General features: G+C 36.9%; 2 protein-coding genes across 3 annotated transcripts in view; one reads left to right on the top strand and one right to left on the bottom strand.

Moving 5' to 3' along the window:
- The window catches only part of GALK2 (galactokinase 2), a 149,092-nt gene extending 136,232 nt beyond the window's left edge, over window positions 1-12,860 (bottom strand). The window contains exons 1-2 of the mRNA XM_074294461.1: window positions 12,637-12,860; window positions 3,211-3,299 (exon numbers count right to left, since the gene is read on the bottom strand). Of these exons, the coding sequence (XP_074150562.1) occupies window positions 3,211-3,299; window positions 12,637-12,689 (142 nt within the window). The 5' untranslated portion in view covers window positions 12,690-12,860. The remainder of the gene's footprint in view (window positions 1-3,210; window positions 3,300-12,636) is intronic.
- Window positions 12,861-21,299: 8,439 nt separating this feature from the next.
- Window positions 21,300-26,042, top strand: part of COPS2 (COP9 signalosome subunit 2) — a 51,262-nt gene continuing 46,519 nt past the window's right edge. The window contains exon 1 of one of the 2 annotated variants that reach the window (XM_074294459.1): window positions 21,300-21,617. In XM_074294459.1, the coding sequence (XP_074150560.1) occupies window positions 21,564-21,617 (54 nt within the window). In that variant the 5' untranslated portion in view covers window positions 21,300-21,563. The remainder of the gene's footprint in view (window positions 21,618-26,042) is intronic. The other variant, XM_074294457.1, reaches the window with a different exon arrangement.

Here is a 26,042-nt window from a genome sequence, read left to right as displayed (position 1 = left end):
ATTCTAAATGGTGGTGATCATCTCAGACATTCCTTTCTTTCAAAGTAACTGTGAGGAGGTATGAAGAGAAATACATATACAAAAAACTACAATAATATAGATGGAAATCTTTGTTGAAAGTGAATGTTGTTTAACATATAGTAGATTACTTACTATCTAGGAAAGAAGGAGGGGAAAAATTGGAACATGAGGTTTTACAAGGGTCAACCTTGAAAAATTATCCTTGCATATGTCTTGAAAATAAAAGGTTTTAATAATAAAAAAAGAAAGTGAATGTTGTGAAATTATGATGACCAGGTTTGGTTCCTCCATCAGAGGAAACATAGTGTAGTAGACAAAGTGCCGAACTCAGAAAGAACTATCTAAGAAAGCCATCTCAAACACTGGATGTGTTTCCCTAGGCTAATGACTTTATTTAACTTTCAGGGGCCTCGGTTTGTTCATTAGTAAATGGGGACATTGGAATTAAGGAGCTAGTTGGAAGATCAAAGATTATATCTGTACTACCCCCCTCTGTACCTACCCTTCCACCTTCTTCACCTGCCTTCTTTGCAGATGATGTGTATGGAATACTGCATATAATATGAGAATTTTTCAATGTGCTAATGAGTTTTGCTGAATTGTTTTCCCCCTCTTTTTTTATTCTTTGTTATAAGGGATAAGTCACCACTGGGAAATATGGGTGATATAAAAGCAAAAAATATTATTTCGTTATGACCTTCTCCTTAGGGGATCTTACTTGCCTAGACAGTCATCAGCCAGAATTATTCTCCTTCAGCACAATTTTTTTCAGACTTTCTCCCTTTTTTCCTATGGTTCATAATGACCTCTACCTTAATTTGTACAGGAGTCATACTTCCCATCTAGCAGGTAAGCCAGAATTTAAAACCAGCTCCAAACCCAACATTCTTCTAAGGCTCCACCTGCCTGCCTCTTGATAATTGCTGAACTCACCTGATTTGGAAGGATAAGGATACAGACTTGACCAGTGATTTCCCTGACATAGAACACCTAGATGAGGAAACTCCCTCTACCAATGCAGGCAGGCACCCCTTCTCCATTTTACCAAGTTAAAGAGTTACCTGCAATCACAGATGACTTACATAGTGTGATAGAGGCAATATATGTCAGAAGAAAGGTTCAGGTCTCCCTGGCTTTGAGGTCTGTTCTTCAGTCACTCATTCATACTGTATCTCTGGATTATATGACATATTTTTAAAATGATTACCTCTGGCAACTCTCTAGGACCCTGTAACCTTTATAAATGACCTTCATTAACAGAGCATAGAATTTTTTAAATCTCAGTTTATTTACAAGAATTGGATTTCAAATAGTTACTAATTATACCACAGACCCTACAGAGAAAGTAACAAGATTTTAAAATATAGCTTTATGCCAGTTTCAGTACAGGAAATGAAATTGACTGAGCTAGAAATTATCTACGGTACAATCTTTATCTTTTTGTGAGACCACACATCTCAATAATTATATTAAATATATAAATATCTATCCCCTCCCTAATCCATACTAAGAACAAAACAGAAAAGTTGTACTTTACCAGACCTCCTCCCTAGGACTATGAGCCTGAATCATTATCCCTTTCTTTCCCCTCATGCCCCACCCCTTCTCATATGCTTCACTTAAGCAGCTATGTATTGAGGAGGGTAGGAGAAGGGGAAAGACAGATCCTAATTCAAGTTCCTTCTCTCTGTAACCTCTGGCAATGATGTATTTTCATGTCCAAATTCCCCAAAAAGAAGATAAAGAAGACAGGACAGGAACAATGTAAGAATTTAATTTCATATTTGTTACAAGGATTTCCCCCATCCACACCCAAATGAAATGGAGATTTGATTGGGGGGTGGGGATGAGGAGGAGGAAAGAAAGGGGAAAAAAAGAATGGAGAATGAAAACAGATTTTGTTAAATCTTCTAAAATTAAAATTTTCACTTATATAATGCTTTCATATGTGCTGTCTTACTTGACCTTTACAACAATCCTAGAAGGTAAATAAGGAAGGTATGTGCTCCCATTTTACAAATCTGAAGCTCAGATTAAACAACTGGCCCAAGATCACAAGGCTAATAAATAAATGAGTTAGGTTTCAAGCCCCCAAGTCTTCTCCCTTAAACTTCAGAGGTCTTTCCTGTTCCTTTTTTACCCTTGTAATGGCATGAGTACCAAAAGAAAAGGGAGGGGGTATTCCAAAATGAAATAAAATTAGTTCATAAAAAGACTAGATGTGGTGCTCCTCCTAGTGTTCATGCAGAGCAGTTGGATTTTTTTTTTTTTCATAACATGGAAAAATAGAAAACAGCAATTGTGATATGATAAATATGATTTGAAAATGGGTAATTTCAGCCTCAGAGAGATCTACCCGAATCTACCAACCCAGGCCCAGGAAATCTTTTCCCAAGAAGTTGCTACTTTTCTACAAATACTCTATGCATTCCCTTCTTGGAGAAGGGAAATAAAAGAGGAAACAATGAAAAAGTGACATGAATAGTGACATTTTTGAAATCTATTTGTAAAAATGACGAAATCAGCCCTGAAATCAGAAGCTCAAATCTAATCTCAGAAATTTGACACTTACTTGCTGTGTGACCTTAGGCAAGTCACTTAACCCTGATTGCCTCACACACATCCTTTCTCTCTCTCCAGAAAAAGAAAAAGAAGAAAAGAAATCACTGATTCAGAAAACATCTTAAGTATTCTTCTAATTTACATTATGCTACAGCCAGATGAAAATATTCCTTATGAGTATTTATCACTTCAAAACTCATCGGATGCTACAAATTCAGACTTGATTTATTTTTTTATTGTTTGATTGTCTATACTTGAGAAAGTGATAGCAAAAATGTTAAGACAGATTAAAGGTAAAAGTGTGTCATCACATCTAATTCTTCATGACCTTGTATGCAGCTTTCCTGGCAAAGATTATATAAATCTATCTGTCATAATATTATATAATTCTATCTTATCACAGAAAAGGAATAATGAAAAAAAAAAGTGAACTTCAAACATAGATTTAAAAAGTGAGTCCCAGAGGGAGGTTTAAGCATTCCCATAATCATATAATTCATATAATCTGTTTCTTCAACTTCCTTCCCCCAAGGAAAAATTAAAGAGTAAAACATCAACAAACAAATTTAGAATTTGCCTATTTTGTATTTTAAAGCAAAAAAATTAAGAGAATGAATTTCTAAGTACCTATTAAATTAACTCGTCCTGGTGCCCGGACATAAAACTCAGGAATGGATCCAAACTTGGAAATGAACATCTCCTTCAGTTTTAGCAATCTGAAAGGCAAAGTGAAATACATCTCAGAATATTTTTGAACATAACAATTTAAGGATAAAATAGACCTCTTAACTAGCATTATAGAATTATGATATAGTGGTAAGAAAACTGTTCTTGGGATCAGGAGACAAAAATTCAAATCTAGAATCTGACACTTATTAGCTATGTGATTACAGAAAATATCACTTTGACCTCAGGTGTCTTATTTCATAATGGTATATGAATTGCCTATCTCTGAAGGTTTTTTTGTGAGGAAAATGTCCTAGTAACATTAATGCACTCAAAAGTGTTATTAATGATTCTTCCCTTTAAAAAGAAAAAGGCAATATTTCTGCTATAAATCAACCAAAATTTACTTGAAATTTTCCTTCATCCAAATCACAAGAAGTCCTCCCCAAAGTCACAAGAAAGTAAATATGAACTATTTTTAATACAAATAACTTCTGTAAATATTTGCCAGTCATTTCCTACAAAGAGGAAATGCAGAAATGTCTGCAAATCATGGAATATCACAATTTCAAAAGAATCAAAGTTACAAAGGGCATCATGCCCTTTGGGTTGCAACATGTTATTAATGATGATTTGCTCTTAAGAAGTATTGTAAAAGAGCTCATCTAAGTCTGTTAAAAGTTATTTAAGAAGGTAATATTCAAAATGCACTGAAAAGAAGAAACAAGGTGAAAAGAAAGACCATTGTAGCTTTCCATGTAAGACTTTTCTTTATAAATAGCACAAAAATAAAAATATTTGTTCATTTTCTTGATATCCTCATACTTTGATGAATCCATGATTTCATTGATATTTGTACTTCTCTCAATGCAGAAAGCAATCTTCTATTCTTTTTTACCTGGGATGGTTATTGTTCATATGTTCCCATAAATCTTCTGAAGAGCCACTCAGTCACTCACAAGAAGTTCTTTGCTTATTCTTTCATGATCTTGGTTGTTATCAATGTACTGAACATTTCTTGTCTTTCATTCCTAATTTGTAACCATGCCACCATTTCCTTTCCCAAAATTGTATTTCTTTCCCAAAAATTCTATTTCTACTTCTGACTTTGTCATTTTGATAGTGGAACCACCATTCACCCAATCCTCTATGTTCAAAACCTTCCATGTTATCTTTGACTTTTCCTTCTCAGGAAAGGACTGATTTTGGAATCAGAGGACCAGAGTTTGAATTCTGGCTTTGCCCCTTACTACTTGTGTGACCTTGGAGCACTGATTCAGTCTCTGGACCTCAGTTACCTCATCTGTAAAACAGAAGAACTGTATACCAGATAAGGTCCCTACAAGTTCTACATCTATAATCTTACATTCAATCAAGTTGTGTACATTCTATTTCCATATTACCTCAACTCCACTGTCTCCTTTTTCTTCCTTTCAGCAACACCCTTTATAAAAGCTCTCAAAATCATCAGCCTGAAATATTACAACTTCTTTCCCACTTGCAACCCATCTTTCAAATTTCTAACAGATGTAACTTCCTAATGCCTAAACTTGGTTATATCATGCTTCTATTCAAAAATATTCACTGATTTATTTTCTACCAATTAAATTTGCCTAATATTTAAGTTATTCCACAATTCAGCAAGACCTGGGAATGTTACCTTAGAATCTCTAGAGAAGATTCCATTGAGAGTGAAGGGAACCAATAATTATCTTTAAACATTTGAGGGACTGTCATATAAAAAAGGAGAATAAAATCCAATCCTTCTTGACCTTCAGGTCATATTCCGCGGGATACCATCTCCCTAGAAGTTAGAATTTCTTGCACATAGAGAAGGACCTGAGTTCAAATTTGAACTTAGAACACTTAACATTTCCTATCTGTGTGACCCTGGGCAAATTACTCAACTCCGACTGCCTCAGTTTAAAACAAAACAAAACAAAACAAAACAAAACAAAAACTTCTTACACAGAAATGTAATGGCCAGCATTAGGAAGTAGAAAGTTTCGCCTATCACAATCAGTCTTCCAGGGGAAGCTAGATGATCATTTATTGCTTGGAGAGAATTATTGTTCCAAGTAATGAACTTAGACAAAATGAACTCTAAATATCCAACAATATTATTCTAGATTAAAGTTCATTTTGCTTCTTACTGTTGTATTCTTTTTATTCAGTGTATCTATGCATCTGTAACTCTCCAATAATGTACAATATTTCATGTTTATAATTTGGCAAGTAGATATTTTTATCACTCTGCACTGGTCACTGGGAACACATTAGCTTTTAAAATATGCTGCCACGGAAAGCCAAAAAGCAATCTAATGACCTCAGCGCACTTTCAGCATGAAAAGGCTTCCCATAAAGACCCCACTGTTCAAGGAAGAATTTACCAGGATAATTCTTTGAAACAAACTGTTGACTGTGAGTCTCTGAATGTCCTTTTGAGTGAAAATTTGTTTAATAGCAGTGCTAGTGACTGAGCTTAAGGAAACAAATTTATGGGTGTAACCTTTGAATGGGCATACCCCTTATCTTTGGGTTTAAGGGACAGTTTTAGAAGCATCTTGCAGTTTTATAAGAAAAAGGCCCTGAATTGAGATTAGGAAATAAGATTTTTATGGCAGACGTGATCAAAGACAAGGCATCTAATCTTGTTTCAATCTTCTCTTTCAAATCCCCCCCAAAACAAAACAAAACAAAACAAAACAAAAAAAAAAAAAAAAAAACAGGTTAGTTGATCCAAACATTTCATGGAACTATCAGGAAGCTTTGTTTGAAAAAATTACTTCTTCTAGGACGCTGGAGAAGGATATATCAAAGAAAATAAAAATTTATGTCCCTGCACTTTATTAAGCACTTTTTCAGTTTATAAATTTTGCTCTCATTCTATAAGTAGAGTGATTTTTTAATGTATATTTGTATTCCCTATACACCTCTTTTAAAAAGCTAATGTATTTTCAAATTCTAGATGAACCCTGCTAAAATGAGTTGCCACATTTGGGGTACATTAAAAAAATAACTATAGCTAATATTAAATAGTGCTTTAAGATTTATAAAGAGCTTTATGTATGCTAACGCTTTTGATAAAAACTGCTGGATTTCAGTTTCCCTTTGTTTTTTCAGCACTATGTACAATGTCTAATATAAGATAAATAATAATACTTTTGATAATAACAAGACAAGAAAGCTAAAATTTATACTGAACTTTCTATGTGCCAAGCATTATGCTAAACACTTTAAACTGTTGTCTCATTTGATTCTCACAACAATTCTAGGGTGGGTAGTATTATCCCTATTTTATTGATGAGGAAACTGAGGCAAACGGGATTAAGTGATCTGCCTGGGATAACACAGGTAGCAATTTATAGGGGCCATATTTGAACTTAGGACTTCCTGATATCAGACTCAAAGTTCTATTCACTTTGCCAGCTACAATATAATAAATAGATGTTATATGATTGCTATGTTTATATATATATATTGTCTGTCCACAGACTATCTACATTCATGTATATATATATATATAAAAATGTAAACATATATACACACACATATATATACATACATTTATATGTATGTATGTATGTATGTATGTATATGTATACTTATATATATATGATACTGGGAAAATGCTGATCTGTTTAGGGAGAAAAAGCTAAGAAACTATTGTCCCATTTTTCATCAATGAGTATTATTTGCATCACATCCATTCTTCTTCAAAAAGTTAAAGTACTACAGAATTCTTAAAAATATTTTACAAATGCTGAACCATGTTCATCACATTCAATTTAATTTAAAGAATATTTACTAGGTACCTATGTACAATATGGAGATTCCATTAAAAAGATTCATTATTTCACAATATCCTATCATAATGGTTAAAGTACTGGACAAATTCAAGTGCTACCACTAACATATATTGACTCTGGGGCTCAGATAATTCACTTAATCCACAAGTGTCAGCCAAAACAAGATTAAAATATAATTTGGAGGGGCAGCTAGGTGGCGCAGTGTATAGAGCACCAGCCCTAAAGTCAAGAGGACCCGAGTTCAAATTTGATTTCAGACATTTCCTAGCTGTGTGATCCTGGGCAAATCACTTAATCCCAATTGCCTCAGCAAAATGTTTTTTAAAAATGTAATTTGGAGGGAGCAGTTAGTTAGTACAGTGGATGGAACACCAGCTCTGAAGTCAGGAAAACCTGACTTCAAATCAGGCCTCAGACACTTAACACTTTCTGAGTGACTTGGGGCAAGGCACTTAATTCCAGTTGCCTCACACAAACAACAAAAATATCTTTAAAAGATCCACCTATCGTAGAGAGCAATTTGGAACTATGCCCAAAGAGCTATGAAACTGTTTATCCAATTTGATCCAGCAGTGATACTACTGAGTCTATATCCCAAGGAAATCATAGAGGAGGAAAAAAGACCCCCATGTATAAAAAATATTTGTAGCAGATCTTTTTTGTGATAGCAAAGAATTGGAAAATGAGTCTACTCAGACTTAGCTGCTAAAGGTGGAAGGTGCCAGCAGTTTGGGAAAGTTTTCCTCCTTCTATGGGAAGATTTCTTTGATTTAGTAAAACTAACTATACTTGGAGAATAACTCCCTTATTTATCTCTTGTAGCTAAGAATATACATTTTTCTCTAGTCAGTTCTGCCCATCAATTGTGGAATAGCTGAACAAGTTGTGGTATATGAAGGTAATTGTTCCATAAACAATGATGGACAAATTGATTTTATAAGGGCCATAGATTTCTATGAATTGATGCTGAGCAAAACAAGCAGAACCAAGAATACATTGTACAGTAACAGAAGAATGTGCGATGATCAACTATGAAAGACTTGGGTCTTCTTGGTGGTTTAGTGATCCAAGGCAATCACAACAGACTTTGGATAGAAAATGCCATCTGCATGCAGAAAAAGAACTATAAAGATTGAATATAAATCAACACATGCTATGTTCACTTCTTTTTTCTGTTTTTTTTTTTTCCATCCATGGTTTCTCCCAACATGATTCATAAAGCAATGTGTATTAAAAATAAATAAATTGGGGAAAATGCAATTTGGAAATGTTTAACAAAATAAAAAACAACATAGATGTCAATTGCAGATTTCAAAGATGATATGCAGCTCCTAGGAATCTTTTTTTTTTAAGTTCTGGGATTAAGGGAGTTGCGCCAGATTACAGATTTACAGCTGGTAAATACCTGAAATCAAATATGAACTCAGGTTCTCCTAACTATCCATTGTGTCATCCACACAATGCATTCTATGTGACTGGCACTGAGGGAAAAGTGAACTAATAAAAATTATCCTCCTCAAAGCGTAACTCTTGTATGTGGTCTCCATATACAATTTTTTTGTATTCTTAATTGATTCCTTTTTGCTATCATCTCAAGAACCCAGACTGGTCACTAGTGACCTTCTTGGGTTCCCCCAAAAAGTTCCATAATACCACCACTGATAAAATATTATCCCCCGCCAGACACTGACTTCAACACTTTTCCATTAGGTCTCCTTGGTTTTTATATCCTTTATCAAATTTCCTAGTATCGAACTAAGAACTTTCCTGATATATTTGTAAAATATATTGACTTTCTTCTCTATTGGAACAGACCTGCTGTAAGCCGCACTGACTCCATGTGGTTCCATAGCAGCCTTTTGACTATAAATTGAGGACCATCTCCTGTCATCCTGATATCTAGTGGGAAAGTTCTCTTATTTTCTAGAGATGTCCACGTTAATAATGAGATTGACACATGCTTTGCCAGAGCTAGCTCACTGTTTTGAAGGCTCCAAATGAATGTGTGGGAAAGGAGAAGTATCACACTGACTACAAACTGAAGATAGTGTTGACCTCATCGTTGACTGCCTATGAAACCCGACCAGCACCAAGCCAGGAAACTAAATCACTTCCATTTGAATTGTCTCAGGAAGATTCTGAAGATCACCTGGCAAGATAAAATACCAGACATTGAGGTTCTTTTTCAAACTGAACTGCCAAGAATTCCAACTCTACTGCAGAGAGCATAGCTCCGTTGGGCTGGCCATATTGTTTGAATACCAAATGTATGCTTGACAAAAAGATGGTTTTCTGGAGAGCTCACACACGATAAGCATTCACAAGGTGGTCAGAAAAAAGCGATACAAAGACACTCTCAAGGTCTTTCTTAAGAACTTTATAATTGATTGTATGACATGGGAGACCATGGCACAGAACTGCCCAGCATGGCATGTCCTCAATCAGAGAAGGTGCTCTATGAGCAGAGCAGAATTGAATTAGCCCAGAAGACATGCGGAATGTGCAAAGTTAAAGTCTACCCCAAATGTACATATGGCCTATTTCTGTCTAATCTGTGGCTGAGCATTCAGAGCTAGTATAGATCTGATTAGCCATAGTTGAACCTAATATAACTCTACTCTAACATACTGATGTTATTTTGGTCTCTTCAAGAACAAAGGACAATAACCAACCAACCAACCAACCAACCAACCAACCAACCAATATCTGGCCACTGGACCCAGGAGAAAGCAAGGCTGATGACTTTGCACTGCTTCCCTCACTTAAATCTAATTCATTTAGATATCATGGCACTACCTCCCTGATGCCACAGTCCTACTCAAGAACAAAGGACAAACTACAACAAACAATTCCCAGTGAACTACAACACTAGCTGCAGCCATTACTGTCTTTCAGTGTCTCATTTTCACTTCTTACTGGCATAAAAAGATTTAACTGCTAAAGGTAGAAGGTGCCAGTAGCTTGGGAATGTTCTCCTTCTATAGGAAGATTTCTTTGATTTAGTAAAACTAGCTATACTTGGAGAATAACTCCCTTATTTAGTTTCTGTAGCTAAGAAAATACATTTTTCTCCAAAACAAATTTTAATCCCCTATGTTTAATGAACATCTTTCTTTTCTGTTTCATACAATGATACATTTAATAATGTTGGGATATTAATATTCTCTTAAAATATACATATATATGTATATACATATACATATATGTGTGTATATGTGTGTATATGTATGAATGGAATGTTCTCCACTTTATTATCTCCTTGATTCACTCTTAATTGATTCCTTACTATTATTATCTCAAGAACCCAGACTGGTCAATACTGACTTTATTAAGTGTCTCCAAAAAGTTCCATTATAATACCACTAATAATATATCATCAGTGCCACCAGAAAATTCTCCAAGGGTTTAAATTGTGGAATAGTTGCTGATCTATAGTATTAGAAAAAATTGCCTATATTGTGAAATCCTTAATATTAAAAGAAAATCCTTCATATGTATGGGTGATTGGTGTCCTTTCACCACATCCAACTGGGTAGTATATGGATTCCCCAACAAAGGGAGCCAGGGATTTCAAACTCCTAAAGTCCTTTCATGGGTCTTAGAAAACCAAGCATCATAACATTTTACAAAATCATTAAAGATCCTATCTTAGCACCCCACATTTATCTTTTCTCACTAAAAGTGAGATAAGACTTGTCCTTCTCAAGGACTCGGCTTTATCTTTGTTTCTTTCTTTTACCAGTCAAAGAAAACAAATTCAGACATTTCCAAAAAGATAAATGGAGACTTCTGACCAATAGCTACTACAAGATTGAAATAGATAAAATTTCATTCCTTTCCCAACACAAGCAAAAGTGCACCATCAACAATCTGTAAACTGAGAATATGAAACTCATACATTCATTCCTTCTTGATTTCCAGTGATAATAAATGGTTTGTTGATTTCAAAGCAAGGATTCTAGAATATGAAGAAGTCTATGAAAACAAACTATACACATTTCTATAGTGCTTTAAGACACCGAATCGTGAACTGAAACCATAAACACTAGCTCTTTGACAATGGGAAAGGCATTTAACCTGAGGTTGAGGGTCTTAATTTGTAAAATGGGGGACAAGAACTGCTATATCTACTTCCCAAGGTTATTATGAAACTAAGTGAAATAATATAGATAAAACACTTTGCAAATTTTAAAGCACAATGAAAATGCCCACTGTTATTTTCTACAATATCTCTGTAAGATCACTTTAAATATTATTACTCCACTTTCATATATGAAGAAAAAGAGGATACATAGTTTGTCCCTGAACACAAAACTAGTAAATGTCAGGTCAAAATTTGAATCCCAGTCTCCCACATAACTACAGCATTCTCTCTACACTACCCACTGCTTTTTCATACATTCACAAATGCACAGAAAGATGGAATGGGGCTCCATGAAATAAACTTGATCAGACAAGGAAGAAGCCTCGTATTACAAACTTCAAAGCAGCACTTTGAACAACTGCTTGGCTTATAAAGTGACTATAATTTTTCTAAACTTTAAAAATCAGCTCCAACAAATAAAAATAACCCATAATAAATAGGTCGTCTGACTATACTGTCCGTTTTCTTCAGAGGTAAAAACCCTTACTTTTCTTTGCAAAAGGTATCAGCCAATTTCTATGCCATATCTCCAATCTATTCTTAATCTAAATGTTTTTCCTTGGGACCATGAAACTGCCCAGATGAAGCCAGTTTAAATTAGTAGGCAGAAACTGAAATTTCAGGAGTTTGGAGACCACTAGTTCCTATAATGTTTTTTGATGAAAATATAATAAGCTCAGCAAGCCATCCTTAAAACCACCAGTTCATGACTGTGAAGTGAAACTTTTATCACATACTCAAAACTTCAAATGATCTAATCAATCCAGAATCACTTTTCTAAGTCTTCATATGAACTCTTCCTGAGTTGTTGGGACTAACAATCATTAAATAAAGTTTTTTTTTAAATTAATCTGGTTCTCAAATGACAGAAACTTTATTCAATTTTGGGGTCTACTGGAAATCATTTCAGATGGGTAGAGCTTGTGCTTAGCTGCCACAGCCTTCAAGAACCTACTTCATTAACAAAGAATCTGAATTGGGCTTTAGAAAAGGGTTTTTTTTTTTGTTTTGTTTTGTTTTGTTTTTTGGCATTCTTCCTAAAAGCGTAAGGGGGGGAGGGGAAGGGAAGAGGGGAAGTAATAACTTCAGGTAGGATGGACTTGCTCATGGTCCATCTACAAAAGATGAAAAGAGAAGGGATGGAATAAGAGAGAAAACCCAGTGTTTCTGCTTTAGTGTACAAGTCCCGAGCTCTCTCATCCATTTTTCCTGATTGCGAAAGAAAAGAGGAGGGAGAAGGTTGACTGCTGCCCTGTCATCCGGCACAACAGGCGAGAAACCTTTAGTTATTCCACTAGGTCTTGACAGAAACCAAATGCCACATTCACCAAAGGAAAGTCTGGGCAGAACTGACCTCGAGTAAAGGTCAAAAATAAAACAAAACAAAAAAGGCCAGAGCCAGCAGTTCAAGGCATGGGATCCCCATTCTCCCACCTGGGATGCTCCGCCACCTGGATCAGACGGGTGCCGGGTTCTTCCGCAGCCATTACTCCTGCTTCTTCTCTCTTCAACCGCTTCCACTGGCTATGCAAAAAAAAATCACGGGATTGCAGAGGCTTAAAAGCTTCTTCCTTCCGGGCACTATAGGCAGGACTTCGCGGAAGTCCGTCGACTTGCGAGTGGACTAGTTCTGCAGCTCGCTGCTCCTCCCCAACCCCTCCTCCACAGGATTCCCTCAGCCGGGCCTCCCGCCCCCCAGTCAGGTGCAGCAATGTAGCATTCAGCAGACGTTTGCGTTCCGGGAGTCCCTGCGTAAAGTACTCGTGGAACTGACGAAACACTTCCCTGGTGCACTCCCAGGATGGAGACTGAATTCAATTATCACCTTTTATCTCCCCCCACCTCCACCACAAAACTACACATCTCTGACCCATGGATTCCAATCTGCACCGCTCCCTTCAGCACTTATTTCTGTTCAAGTAAAATATTGGTTGAGGTTGCAAAGCCTGGTCATTTGTAAATAAATTATTCCACCCCCAAATCAAGAAATGGGTCCAGCAGAGTGCAAAAGAAAATTTGCTTCAAAGCATAAGGGGAGAAATGGCATCTGGACTGGTAGTGGTGTTGTGAAGTCATTAAAATTTAACATTCTTAATTCAAAATTTCTGCAAAAAGAGAAAAGCATTGGACTTAGTCCAATACTGTCCCCTTCCTCCATCCTCCAATCGACACCACCCTATCCCCCCCACCCCTATATACCGTTTTGGTGAGTAGTTGAAAAATCAGTTTAGGAAGCTACTGCTTATTTTCTCTAAACTGATGTACTTTACTTACTAAACAGTAAAGTCCTGCCATCTCTTTGGACTGTATCAATATTTATATATTTGGATGGTGCTTAGATTTATAATTTGTACTATACTGTTACATTTTTTGAGAAAGGAAATGTGACTACATATTTATATAAATGTCCATATATTACATATATATATGCATACATACATACAAATACAGTTTGTATTTGTCAGTTTCAGAAGAATAAAGCACCAGCATACTATTTTGATGAAAATGTATGCTAACTGGTAAAACAATGGGATTCACAAAACTCAGAAAGTATGGCATCTTTGCTGTATGGGAATGGAAGCAAGTGGTAACCATGAATACTTTGCTTCTAACTTACAGTAACATTGATAAAATTAGATTTCTCGTTAAATTTACCCAAAATTGAGGCATTACTAACAAGGAATAGGCAGCTTAAAAAAAAACAAAAAACAAAACAAAAACAAAAACAAAAACAAAAAAAAAACAGTAAAATGATCAAAAATTCTAATAAGGGTATTTACTTACATTTTTGTAAGTTTTGCTCTAACCACTCCCCAATTTTGAAGAAAAAATGTGAATTTATTTTTCTGCATAGAGTTACATTTTTAGGTAATTTATGTGGTAGTCAGAAAAAGTAAAAGAGCACTATACAGGCAAGGGTAAAAAAAGAAAAAAAAAAAAAGCATTAAGATAAGAATGACTTTCCTGAAAAAAAAAAAAAAAAGTTTAAGGACTGTTCTGCACCTTTTAAAACTACTCAATGAATTTTCAAATGCCAGAGTTTGGGGAGGAATGGGGTAAAATTCTAAATTCAAAATGCTATTTTTGCATCTCTCATCAATTTATCTGCAAAATTCTCTCCTCCTTGTTTTACTGGCAAGGCCTCTGCTAAAAATAAGAGAAATTATGCAAGTGAATTTGGAGTCAATCAAATTTTTATTAAGTGCTGTGTGCAGGCACTGTGCTTAGTATTGGAGATTAAAGACCAAAGTGTCACAATCCTTAACTCCAAAGAGTTTACATTCTACTAAAGGATACATTTTTACAAAGAAGTAAACACAGGATATATACAAAATAAACACATAGTGATAGGAAAGGTATAAAGCTAATAACTGGGACACTTAGGAAAAATATCTTGAAGGAAAATACACTCAAACTAGGCCTCAACAGGATCTCAGGTTTCCAAAAAGAGGGGAAGAAGGAAAAGGAAGGAAAAAGAGGAAAAAGGAAAGCATTCCAGGTTAGTAGGATAAGAGGCCAGGTCCTGTGTATAGGCACTGAGAAGAAAGCAAAATATTCAGGAAACAGCAAGCAAGCCACTTTAGATGGCAGAGTATGTAAATAGTAGTAATGTGTAATCAATCTGGAAAGAAGAATGAAGCTGAACTATGAAGGAGCATTAAATACCCAAGTAAAGAGTTTACATGTTATTGTAAAGGCAATAGAGAGCCTCTAGAGCTTCTTAAACAGAGAAACAATGTGATCTGGCCTGAATTTAGGATTATAGGCTCAGAGATAGTGCTGAAAGGATCTCAGGGACCTCATATTCTAGATTGGCAGCTGCATGGACAGATAAGTCATAGATGCATAAATTTAGAAAAGGGAACCTAGAGGTCAAAGAGTTTAATAACATTGTTTTAAGGATGAAGAAAGTTGAGGTCAAAAGAAATTAATATATTTTCTAATTACATATATAGTGTCAGTGGTAGGATTGGAACTTGAGTGCTCTGACCTCAATAATAATAGCTAGGATTTATATAGTGCTTTAAATTTACATAATACTTTGTCAACCTCCCCCCTCCCCTCCCCAGTTCTAAAACAGACAAAATAATTAGGTTGTAGCTGTGGGTGAATTTCCCCTAAGTAAACAGACGTGCATACACAGCAGCACAATGTATGCTCACTGAGCTCAGGGAGGGCATAGGCAGCTCAGGCTAAAAAAACAAAAATCACAGGGGTGGGGGGGAGAAGAGGGGATAATCCCATAGTACTTTTATCAAGCCATCTTGGGCTGGACTGTTTTTCAGAACTGGGAATTGATATGAATCAATTGATTATCCATAATAGTAGGGGAAATTCTGAGTTCAGTATGTCAGTAATTCAAGGAACTTTGAATACATGAATATTGCAAAAAATTTCTGATTAAATCCATTTAAGAAATGCTCAGTTTTATCTGATTTCCAGGTCAATCTGGAGCTCCAAAAAATCAAGGTAATTAGTAAAGTCATTATGTTTAATCACAAATATCTCATTCTGTTCTTACAAGTACAATAGTTGGTACATGCTATTAGCTATTACTGTTTCCATTTTGGATGAAGAAACTAAAGCAAACTGTAGTGTTTAGATGATTTGCCCAAGGATACAAAACTATAGTGTCTCTGGACAGACTCAGGTTCAGTATTCTGTTTTAGTTAAAAGCAATGATCTCCACTACCTGCTGCCTTTCAAAAAAGAGGATGTATTCAGGAAAATCAATTAGGTCTAGATTATTTGTCAAAATTGTTATGCTTTGTCACCCAGGCTCTAAAGATAAGCTTTGACTGTTCAGTTCAACTCTTAATTTTTAACATTTCGTATGGGATTGCCTGTCATCTAGGGGAGGGAGTAAAGGGAGGGAGGGGATAATTTGGAAAAATGAATACAAGGGATAATGTTATTAAAAAAAAAAAATTACTCATGCATATATACTGTCAAAAAATTTTATAAATAATAAAATAAAATAAAATAAATTTTTTTAACATTTCTTAAATCCTTCCTGTTTGTTAAACTCTATTCATTTTGTTCAGTTGTATCCAACTCTTTATGACCCCATTTGTTGTTTCTTGGCAAACATACTGTATTGCCTTGCCATTTCCTTCTCCAGCTCATTTTTGAGATAAGGAAAAGGAAGCAAACATGATTATGTGACTTGTGTCTAAGGCCAAATTTGAACTCAGGTTCACCTAATTCTAGTCCTGGCACCCAGCTGCCCTAAATTCTGTCCTAGGCACTTTGAAACATACAATTATATAGCGCTATCTCCCTCAAGGAGTTTGCAATCCAGTATGGAGGCTAGTTTAATAATTAACACCAAGAAAATACAGGTACTCATCAGCCAATACCATATCATTCATATGTAGAACAATTAGTTACAGTAGATGAAATAGTTTTGAGTCCTATGGATAAGTATACTTAGCTTAGCAGTGTATTTTCCAGGGATGTCCATACTGATAATGAGACAGGAATACAGAGCTAGCTCAGTTTTTTGGAGGCTCCAAAGGAAAGTGTGGGAAAGGAAAGGTATTTGGCTACCAAACTGAAGGGCTAAAAAGCCATTATAATCATTGTTGTATGCCTATGAAACCCAGACAGTATACTAGTGCCATACCAGGAAACTGAAATGCTTTTGAATTGTCTTAGGAAGATTCTAAAGATCACCTATCAGGATAAGATACCAAACATTGAGCTAGCATCCCAACTCTACTGCAGAGAATACAATTCTGGTGGGTCAGTGGCATTATTTCAACACCAAATTATAGAGGATAACAGATAGTAGGGAACCCTGGGCGAGGTATAAATCCTTTAGTCCAATGGAATCCTGCTGACCTGATTGGTTTGGCTCCCCATCACCCTAAAGGCATCTCGGCTTTCCTGAGAAGTCAGAAGGCTTGACAACCTGTGTTGTAATTAAAGCAGAATTATACTAAAGTAGCAAGGAAACATCTTCACATAATAGCAAGTTGTTTGTGTCTTCCCGCATGCCCAATGTGCTATACTTATGTTAAGTGTATAAGGGTATATAAGACTGAATTTTGAATAAATAAACTGCCCCTGTTTGACCATCTTTGTGAGTTCTGCCCCTTCACTCCTCAGCCATGATCAGGATTCGGGCTGGTACTGAAATCCTCCAGCGAGCAGGTCAGGACACCAAATGTACATTTGCCAAAAAGATTTTTATGGAGAACTCATACAGGGAAAGTGCTCACAAGATGGTCAGTAAAAAGCAGTAGAAGGACACTCTCAAGGTCTCTCTGTCAGAACTTTAGAATTGATTATATGACATGGAAGACACTGCACGGGACCACTCAGCATGGCATGCCCTCATCAGAGAAGGTGCTATGCTCTGTAAGCAAAACAGAATTGAAGTAGCTCAGAAGAAATGTGAGATATGCAAAGTTGGAGAGGCCACCCCAAATGTTAGTATGGACTATTTGTATCCGAGCTATGGCAGAGCATTCTGATCAGCCACACCTAGAGACTTTGTAACTCAACTCTTACATGGTAATGTCATTTTGGTCATTGAGAATAAAGGACAACAATCATACAAGCTAGCTACCTACAAAAACAAAATATTTTTGGCCATATCCAATATTGAAATTTGTTCCGTATCAATAATGGCTTTCTTTTTCTTTCACAATTAGTTGGGGGGGGGGGGGACAGCAGTGAGAAGAAAGGAAGACAAGAAGGAAGAAAAAGCTTTTTTTCTTTGATTTTAAAGAAAAAACATTAATTTTTTAAAAATCTAATATTTAACTTTACAGAATGGGGTTGTAACAAATGTGATTTTCTACTTTACAAATTCTACGTTCCAGCCAAATTTGAATCTTGGCTGTACATAGTATTCCATCTGGTGCCTCTCCTTTTCTCATGAATAGAATATACTCCTTTCTCACTTCACCTCCTACATAGGCCTTCCATGATTCCCAGCTATTAGTGCTGTCACCCTGAAAAATACATTGTATAATTTTTGCAATTATTTATATTTCTACAACCTATCTTCCTAATGGAATATAAATTTCTTGAGGGCAAAGATGTTTCTAATTTTTTTTTTTTCTCATCATACCTGGTATAGCATATGGTACAGAGTAGGCATTTAGTAAATGCTTTTTAAAATTTAAATAAATGCTATGCAGAGTCCAAGGAAAAGTTACTATGATTATTACAAAGAGGAGGACGCTTGTGAACAGAGCTGGGGAAACACTCTAAGAAGAAAAGCAGAAAAAATAGGGCTTTTGAGGAGAAGTGAGTGTGGATAAGGGTGCAGAGCAGAATCCTTAAGAGATTATATAGTTGAGACTTCTTAACCTTTTTTTGTGTCATAAACTACTTGAGCAGTCAAGTGAAACATTTAAACTTTTTCTCATTATGTTTTTAAATACATACAAAATATTTCCAAGAAAAGCAACTATTTTAAACAATAAAAGAGCCATGAACTGACGCTAAGCAAAGCAAGTAGAACTAGAAATACATTGTACATAGTAACTGTGAGATTGAGTGATGACCAACTAGGAAAGACTTGGCTCTTCTCAGTGATTCAGTAATCCAAGGCAATCCCAATAAACTTTTGATAGAAAACTCCATCTGCATCCAGGGAGAACTATGGAGATTGAATGTAAATCAATCTACGTTCTAAAATATTCACTTCTTTTTTTCCCCTCCCTTGTGGTTTTTCCCTTTTGTTCTGATTTTTCTCTCCCAACATGAATCATAAATCATAAAGAAATGTGTTATTTTAAAAAGTTAATATACAAAAAAATTTTTTTTTTTAAAAAGAGCAGCACTAAATCTTACAGGAGGAGCCCTCCAGGTCGCATACTGACAAGAAAACCACAAATTAGCATTATATATGTTCTATTGTTATTTTGTTAAATATTTTCCAATTACATTTTAATACAGTTTTTAACTTCTCACTGGAGTGTAGCAAAGCCATGTGCTCTATCTGTGTGTTAAAGAATCACCGTCTCACACCTGTATTTAACAAAGAAAAAAACAGGCTAAGAGATGAAGTGAGTCACTCTCCTCATAGCCAACTACCGAAAGTTTTTCAGAGAGCACTAGCTCAATAAAACTTTGTTGAATGAACAAGATTACCATGAGATTGCAATGTGGAGGGGTGGTTACCAGAGTCCATTTCTATCTGGAAGATCTACAAGCATAGGATTAAGAAGAGGATTTAGAGACCAAAAAGCCCAATGCCCCCATTTTACAGAGAAAGGAAGTGATTTGTATAAGGTCACATAGCTAGTGGTACTATCTGGATTTCATATCTAAACTCAAGCTCTTGTGGTTCTGTCTTTCCCACTTTCTGTGACCCCACTTGGGGTTTTCTGGCCAAAGGTGCTGGAGTGGTTTGCTCTTGCCTTCTTCAGCTCAGAATATTGAGGCAAGAAGGGTTCAGTGACTTGCTAGGGACACACAGCAGGGAACTGCCCGAGGCTGAATGTGAACCAGGCCCAGAATTCTATTTACAAGTCCAGATCTCCCTGACTCCAAATCCACATCTATACCACTGCGTACTATTACTTTTTCATAATCTGACTCTAGACTACATTTCTAGTGTTATTACACATTACTCCCCATCACTCACCCTTCTTTCCAGCTAAGCAGGCCTGTAAGTTCTTCTTTAGATATTGACATTTTATCTTTTGATCAATTCTGATAGATGTGGCTCTTTTCAACAGTAAGGTGATTCAGTGGTCTTGTGATGGAGAGAGCCATCTGCACACAGAGAGACAACTGTGGAGACTGAGTGTGTTCTCACTATTTCTGCTGTCTACTTGCATTTTGTTTTCTTACTTTTTTTCCTTTTTGATGTAATATTTATTTTGTGCAGCCTGATAATTGTGGAAATATGTATAGAATAATTGTACGTGTTTAACATATATCAGATTACTTGCCATTTAGGGGGATGAAGGGACAGGAGGGAGAAAAAATTTGGAACACAAGGTTTTGCAAGGGTGAATATTGAAAATTATCTATGTAAATGTTTTGAAAATAAAAAAAAGAAAAATAAATGCAATTTTCAAAAGCATTCTATCTTTTGTTTTCATGCTTCTGTACAGCCTGGAATGCCCTTCCTTCTTACTTTTGCTTCTTAGAATCCCTCCTTTCCTTACGAAACTACATCTCCACAGCTTCTGGTGCCTATCTTTTGGCACTTGGTAGTCAGTTAATCAATCAATTTATCATTTATTAAGTAGTTACTATGTGCCAGGCACTGTGCCAGAGCTGGGGATGCAAAGAAAGGCAAGACAGTACTTGCTGTCTGGAGTTTGCAACCTAATGGGAGAGGTACAATGTGAAATAATTACATACAGAGATACTGACAGGATACAATGAAGAAAACAAGGGAGGGCACTAGCATTAAGGAGGGCTTCTTGGAGGAGGAGGGATTTAAGACAGGGAAGCTAAAACTCAGAGAATTCCACGCAAGCCATGGGGATGAGTATGTTTGTGAGGAACAGCAAGGTCAATGTCACTGGAATAGAGAGTACCTGAGGAAGGGGGGATGGGGAGTGTAAAGAAAAAAAACAAAACTCGAAAAGGTAGGAAAGGGGCCAGATCAGGGGGAGCAGAAGAGACTCGATCAGACCTTCATAGTGGAGTGCTGAGGAGATGGACTTGGGAGTGGGGGGTTACTTGAGTAAGGGTGACCAAACACAAGGCTATTGCAGTAGTCCCGAGGAGGTGATAAAAACCCAAAGTATCCAAGTCTAACCCTAAGAAATCGTCAGTGGCAGCAATACCACAGCCTGCTCTTGAATACCACTGGCACACTGCGTTATAAGGTGTCTGCTTTTTAAAACCTTTTTCTCTAGGAGTACCACGTGAATCTCCCAAGAAGCTGGGAAGACGGTGGACACGAGGGCAAAGGAGCCTTTTTTCCAAGGCCTTGCTCGTCTTCTGCTTTCACCAGCCTGTTGAGACTGTCCTCCACCTCTCAGGCAATGAAGGGTAAAGGCTTTTCCCTCCGTCTTAAAGCTGGAGCCGGCTCAGGCGGCTTGTCAAGTTTCCAAAAACTCTCCCAGGGCTTCTGCAGCCCAGACTTCCGGCCGCCGGATCCCACCGTTGCTAGGCTCAGTTGCTAGGGTAAGTTGCTAAGGCACCAACCGCCTCGCAGGAAGGGCGGGCAGAATAGCTGCGCGCTCCCTTTCAATGTCGTAGCGGATCACCTCAGCTCCAAGCACGTCCGTTCCGCACGAAAACCTCCCGCTCCTCACTTGGGTGAAAAGGAGGGAGGCGCGGAGGAAGAAGGGGGTGACTCCGCTCCGCGCGGAGGATTGTGGGAGGAGGTCGTCTCCAGTTTCTCCTCCCCCCTTTCCCTTCCCCCCCTCCCGGCCAAGATGTCTGACATGGAGGATGATTTCATGTGCGATGATGAGGAGGACTACGACCTGGTGAGGCGCTGGGGACGGGTACTTGGGGCTAGAGGCAGCGCTTGGCTCCCGGGGCTGGAGCGGCCGGAGCCGCGGCCTCGCCCCCTCCGAGCGCGTCCCCCTTCCAGGCTCTCCGGATGCAGTGACAGGACGAGTTTACCTCCTCCGCCCCCTCCCCGCATCCGGCGCTGGCCCAACTCCCCCGGCCGGCGGGAGGAGGGAAGGACGGACGAGGGCCGAGAGGGACGGGACGCCGGGCGCGGAGGGGCTGCGGAGGGTAGCCTATCCCGCGCCCCCGGCCCTCGCCCGGCCGGGCCTGCCAACGCCGGCCGGGCCGAGCCGCGCTCCGCCAGCTCTCGCGCGCCCGCGCGAGCCGCCTCGGGGCCGGCGCGGCCGCCTAGGCCCGAGCGTTGCCCTTTCAGGCCTTGCCCGGGCCCCTCCGCTCCCCTCCCCCCCCCGGACTCAAGGGTGGAGAGAACTGGGCAGCGTCCGCCAGGCCAAACCATGGGTGCCCCTTGGGGCATCTTATGCGGGAATAGTGGAATTTTTCAGGGTCAGGCTGAATTTGGGGGAGCGGAGCAGGTGGAGAGGTCAGAAGAGCGAGCGTCCCTCTCTTCTCGATCCCCTAAAAAGAAGGAATATAAATTTACGGAATCCTTCCTTTTCTCACCTTGGATGAAGAGGAAAGCATGGGATATTTTGTTTTTATTTACAAATGGGGGGAGGAATCATCTCTCGTCTTCACCTCCTAGACTTAAACATTCCCAGGATTCTTAGTAAAAAGTATCAACGGGGCAGAAAACCTTCACCCAGATGAATTCTTATAACTAAGAAAAACTAAAGAAATAATTCGGAAAAGTCTGAAATATAAAGTTACTCAGTAAAGTATTAATACAATTTACTGTTATAGAAGGAAATCTTATTTGGGGAATAAGGAGAAAGAGTTGGAATCCGCTAGCTGGGCTGCTTTGCTGTTGATTCTTATTACGTGTGTATGGTGCTTGTTGCACTTTGTTTTCTTAGGTGTTGCTTCTCTCTTGTTTTTTAATTGGGAAGTTCCTTAGCACAGCACTTAGCAGACCCTTAATAAATGTTTGTGGCCTGGGTTTTTTTGCCTACTACATGTGTAAAAATGCCTATATGAGATCTTAATAAAATATTTTAAGTTAACGAATAGCTTTCTGTATAGAGGTAAAACCTATTTTATTCTCACTCAATATCTTGCTTTTTTTTTTTTTTTAATTAAAAGTTGTGTGTCAGGGATATGGGACTTCTATGAATGAGAGTTGATGAAGTCTTTAAAAGTTATATTTTACTAAGTTTCCAGATATTCTGATACTTGAATAACTTGTGCATTATTTAGTATAATATTTGCAAATATTTAATTGGAAAATTATCTATTTAAAACTAGAAGGGATCTTTTAGACTATCTAGTTTAGAGTTCTCAGTTTATAGATGAGGAAACCAAGAACCCTGGGAAAAGTAACTTAATCAAGGTCACATAGAGGCTAGGTTTGAACCTAGATTTTCCAACTAAATCACTTAACATTACTATACTTCCATCATTGTAGGAAAGTTAAGTGCATATGATAATTATGATAATAAAGCCAGTTCCCTAAGAAATTGTTAATTCTTTAAATACAGTTACTTTTTTTTTTTTTTTAATCTGCTTTTTATCAGATCTCTTTCTAATAGAACAACAGGCCTTTTCCATGTAACAACTCTTTTGGTGGTTAGAAATTTGTATCCTTCTTCTCAGAATGATTTTCATAATCGGGAGAAATTCTAAATTTCACTTAAAAGTTAGTGAAAATTGTAATTTTCCCTCATCTTAGAAATTCCTGTACCCCTAAAGTTAAAAAGCCCTGATGTAGTTTCTCAAATGCTTGCTTGTTTCTGTTGACTGTTCTACCTAAAAAAAATTGAGAAATAAAAGTTTTTATTCTAGTTCAAAGCTCATAATTGTATTATTAACTTAGTCATTTTGAGAATTTGTATAGTAATGATGAGATTGTTCTTATTGTCTCTAGGTGGCCAAGTTGTTTTCAGCAAGATTTTTGATTAAATATAAGATACTTGAACTTTGCCATATTTTTCAACCTTGAAATAGAGGTGCAAACTAGTATTTGGGGAGCAAATTTTCAGAATTAGTTTTCTTGACCTTGTGTAATAAAATGGAATGTCTTTTAAAATTTTTCAGTCAGCAAACATTTATTTCTTTTAACACTTCTATGACTACCTGGATAAAGTGAAAAAAGCACTTAACCTCAAGGAGCTTATATTCTTAAGATAAAGGCAATGTGTATATACACACATATTTAAATAATGTTATTTAGTCATGTCTGACTCTTCATGACCTCATTTGAGATTTTCTTGGCAAAGGTAATTTGGAGTAATTTGCCATTGCCTTGTCCAGCTCATTTTACAGATGAGAATACTGAGGCATAGAGGGTTAAGTGACTTGTCTAGGGTCACACAATTGGTAAGTATGTGAAGCCAGATTTTAAATCCTGGTTTCAGGCCTAGCACTTTGTTCACTGTGCCACCTAGATGGACATATTTATGTATATATAGAATATGTACAAAGTTAGTACTAACAAGTTTTGGAAAGAATTTAAACTGCCAACTGAGGTACATCAGAAAAGGCTTCTTATTAAAGATAGCACTTAATCTGAGTCTTAAAAGACTCCTAGGAATCCTAAATGTGAGGAGGGAATGCATTCAAGGAATGATGAAGTCAGTCCAAGGGCACAAGAAATTGGAGATAGGAGTTCTGTATTTGTGGAACAGCAAACAGGCCAATATGAATGAGTGAATTGTGTGTAAAGATACTGTAAAAGTAGAAAGGGACCAAGTTCTGAAAAGCTTTAATTGCCAAACAAAAGTTTGTGATCCTCTAGGTAATCAGGAGCTATTGGAATTTATTGAAGATGGGTGACTGTGCCATAATTATAATTCCGCAGTTTCCTAGTAAATTGGACATCTATGTGGAGGATGTCTTGGACTGAGGAGATGTTTGAGATAGGAAAACTGAATATGAATCTATTACAGTAATCCAGAGGAAGGATATTAAGGAAGTAAAATTGACAAGACAGCAACTGAGTGGATATTCAAGAGAGGTGATGTAAATAACAGACTTGGTAACAGATTAGATATATGGGATAAATAAAAGTGTTTCCTTATTTTTATTTTCTCTATGAGACCAGAAGCTCTTGTTCATTTTTGTTCATCCTCACATCAGGACTCTTAGTGCGCTATACCACTTAGCCATTCCCAAACACACACCTTGGACATTTGCTACAAGTGGATAATGATGCACTGGTCCCCTTTTGAAATAGAAATAGAATATAGAGCTGGTATTGTAAGCTGACTTTAGTGAATCCAAACTTTTTACTTTTTCAAAAGTCTGTCATTCTAACAGATTTAGAAAATATAGTGTCATACAATAATATCTGAGAAAGTGGGATGTGTTTATCTAAAACTATATCATTGCATCACTCATGAAAGTAATCATCAGTCTGTGAACCCAAAGTTTAAAAGGAATGAAGACAGGCGTAATTTTAAAAAGAAAAGAAAAAGGCCCCAAGCCTAGAAGAAATTCAATATATTTTATCTCTCCTTTCTAGTATGTCCTATTTGATTTTCATGGGAATGTGGTATTTGTTATTGGCTGATACATGTTTCTTTGCCTTGTAATCTGAAGAGCAACAATAGGAGGAAGGGAAAGAAAGGAGGATTAATTAATATGCTTTAAGTTAGTGCAAGTTTTACAGATTTATAGCTGTATTCCATATTTATAACTCTCAGTATTTGTTACAAAGTTATGATTTTTCTTTTAATTAAAATAATGCCATTGGTGAATTACCTGTACTGAAATTTGATTACAAGTTGGTACAATTTAATGAAATTACCAGGTACTTCTAATACTAAACTCTGAAAAGGATTCAGTACAACTGTGTATTATGGCAAATTCCATGGTGTACTGAATCATATAATAAGATTCCAGTGTGTTCTTGCAGTGCTGTAAGTTGTAAGCACTAAATGCTGATAGTTATATGCATTTATTTGAATAAAAATTGTCCAGAAAGAATAGTAATCTAGTTAGAGTGTTTACTAGTATTGTTCTTGTATAAAATTATTTAGCATGTTTTTAAAAACACTTTTTCATTCACTTTTAAAAAAAAAAATGAGTTGGTGATGTTACATACTTTTATCAGGTGGGGTGAATCTTATGAAAATCAGGTTTCATCTCTTGTTAACAATGCCATCAAAGAGAATTATTTTTCTATATATTGGAGACTGATCTCTAATGTTATAATAAGGACATAAGTTTAATTCAGCAGATAATAGTATTTTGGACTGAGAAGAGCCAACTGGATGGAAATGGAATAAGAGATCACTCTCAAACAGATAAGTGGCAGAAAAGTGTTTAGTCCATTTCAGGAT

This window comes from Sminthopsis crassicaudata, chromosome 2, assembly GCF_048593235.1.
Source record: "Sminthopsis crassicaudata isolate SCR6 chromosome 2, ASM4859323v1, whole genome shotgun sequence".
In the NCBI taxonomy this organism is placed as follows: Eukaryota; Metazoa; Chordata; class Mammalia; order Dasyuromorphia; family Dasyuridae; genus Sminthopsis; species Sminthopsis crassicaudata.
This window is presented reverse-complemented; position numbering and strand designations above follow the sequence as displayed.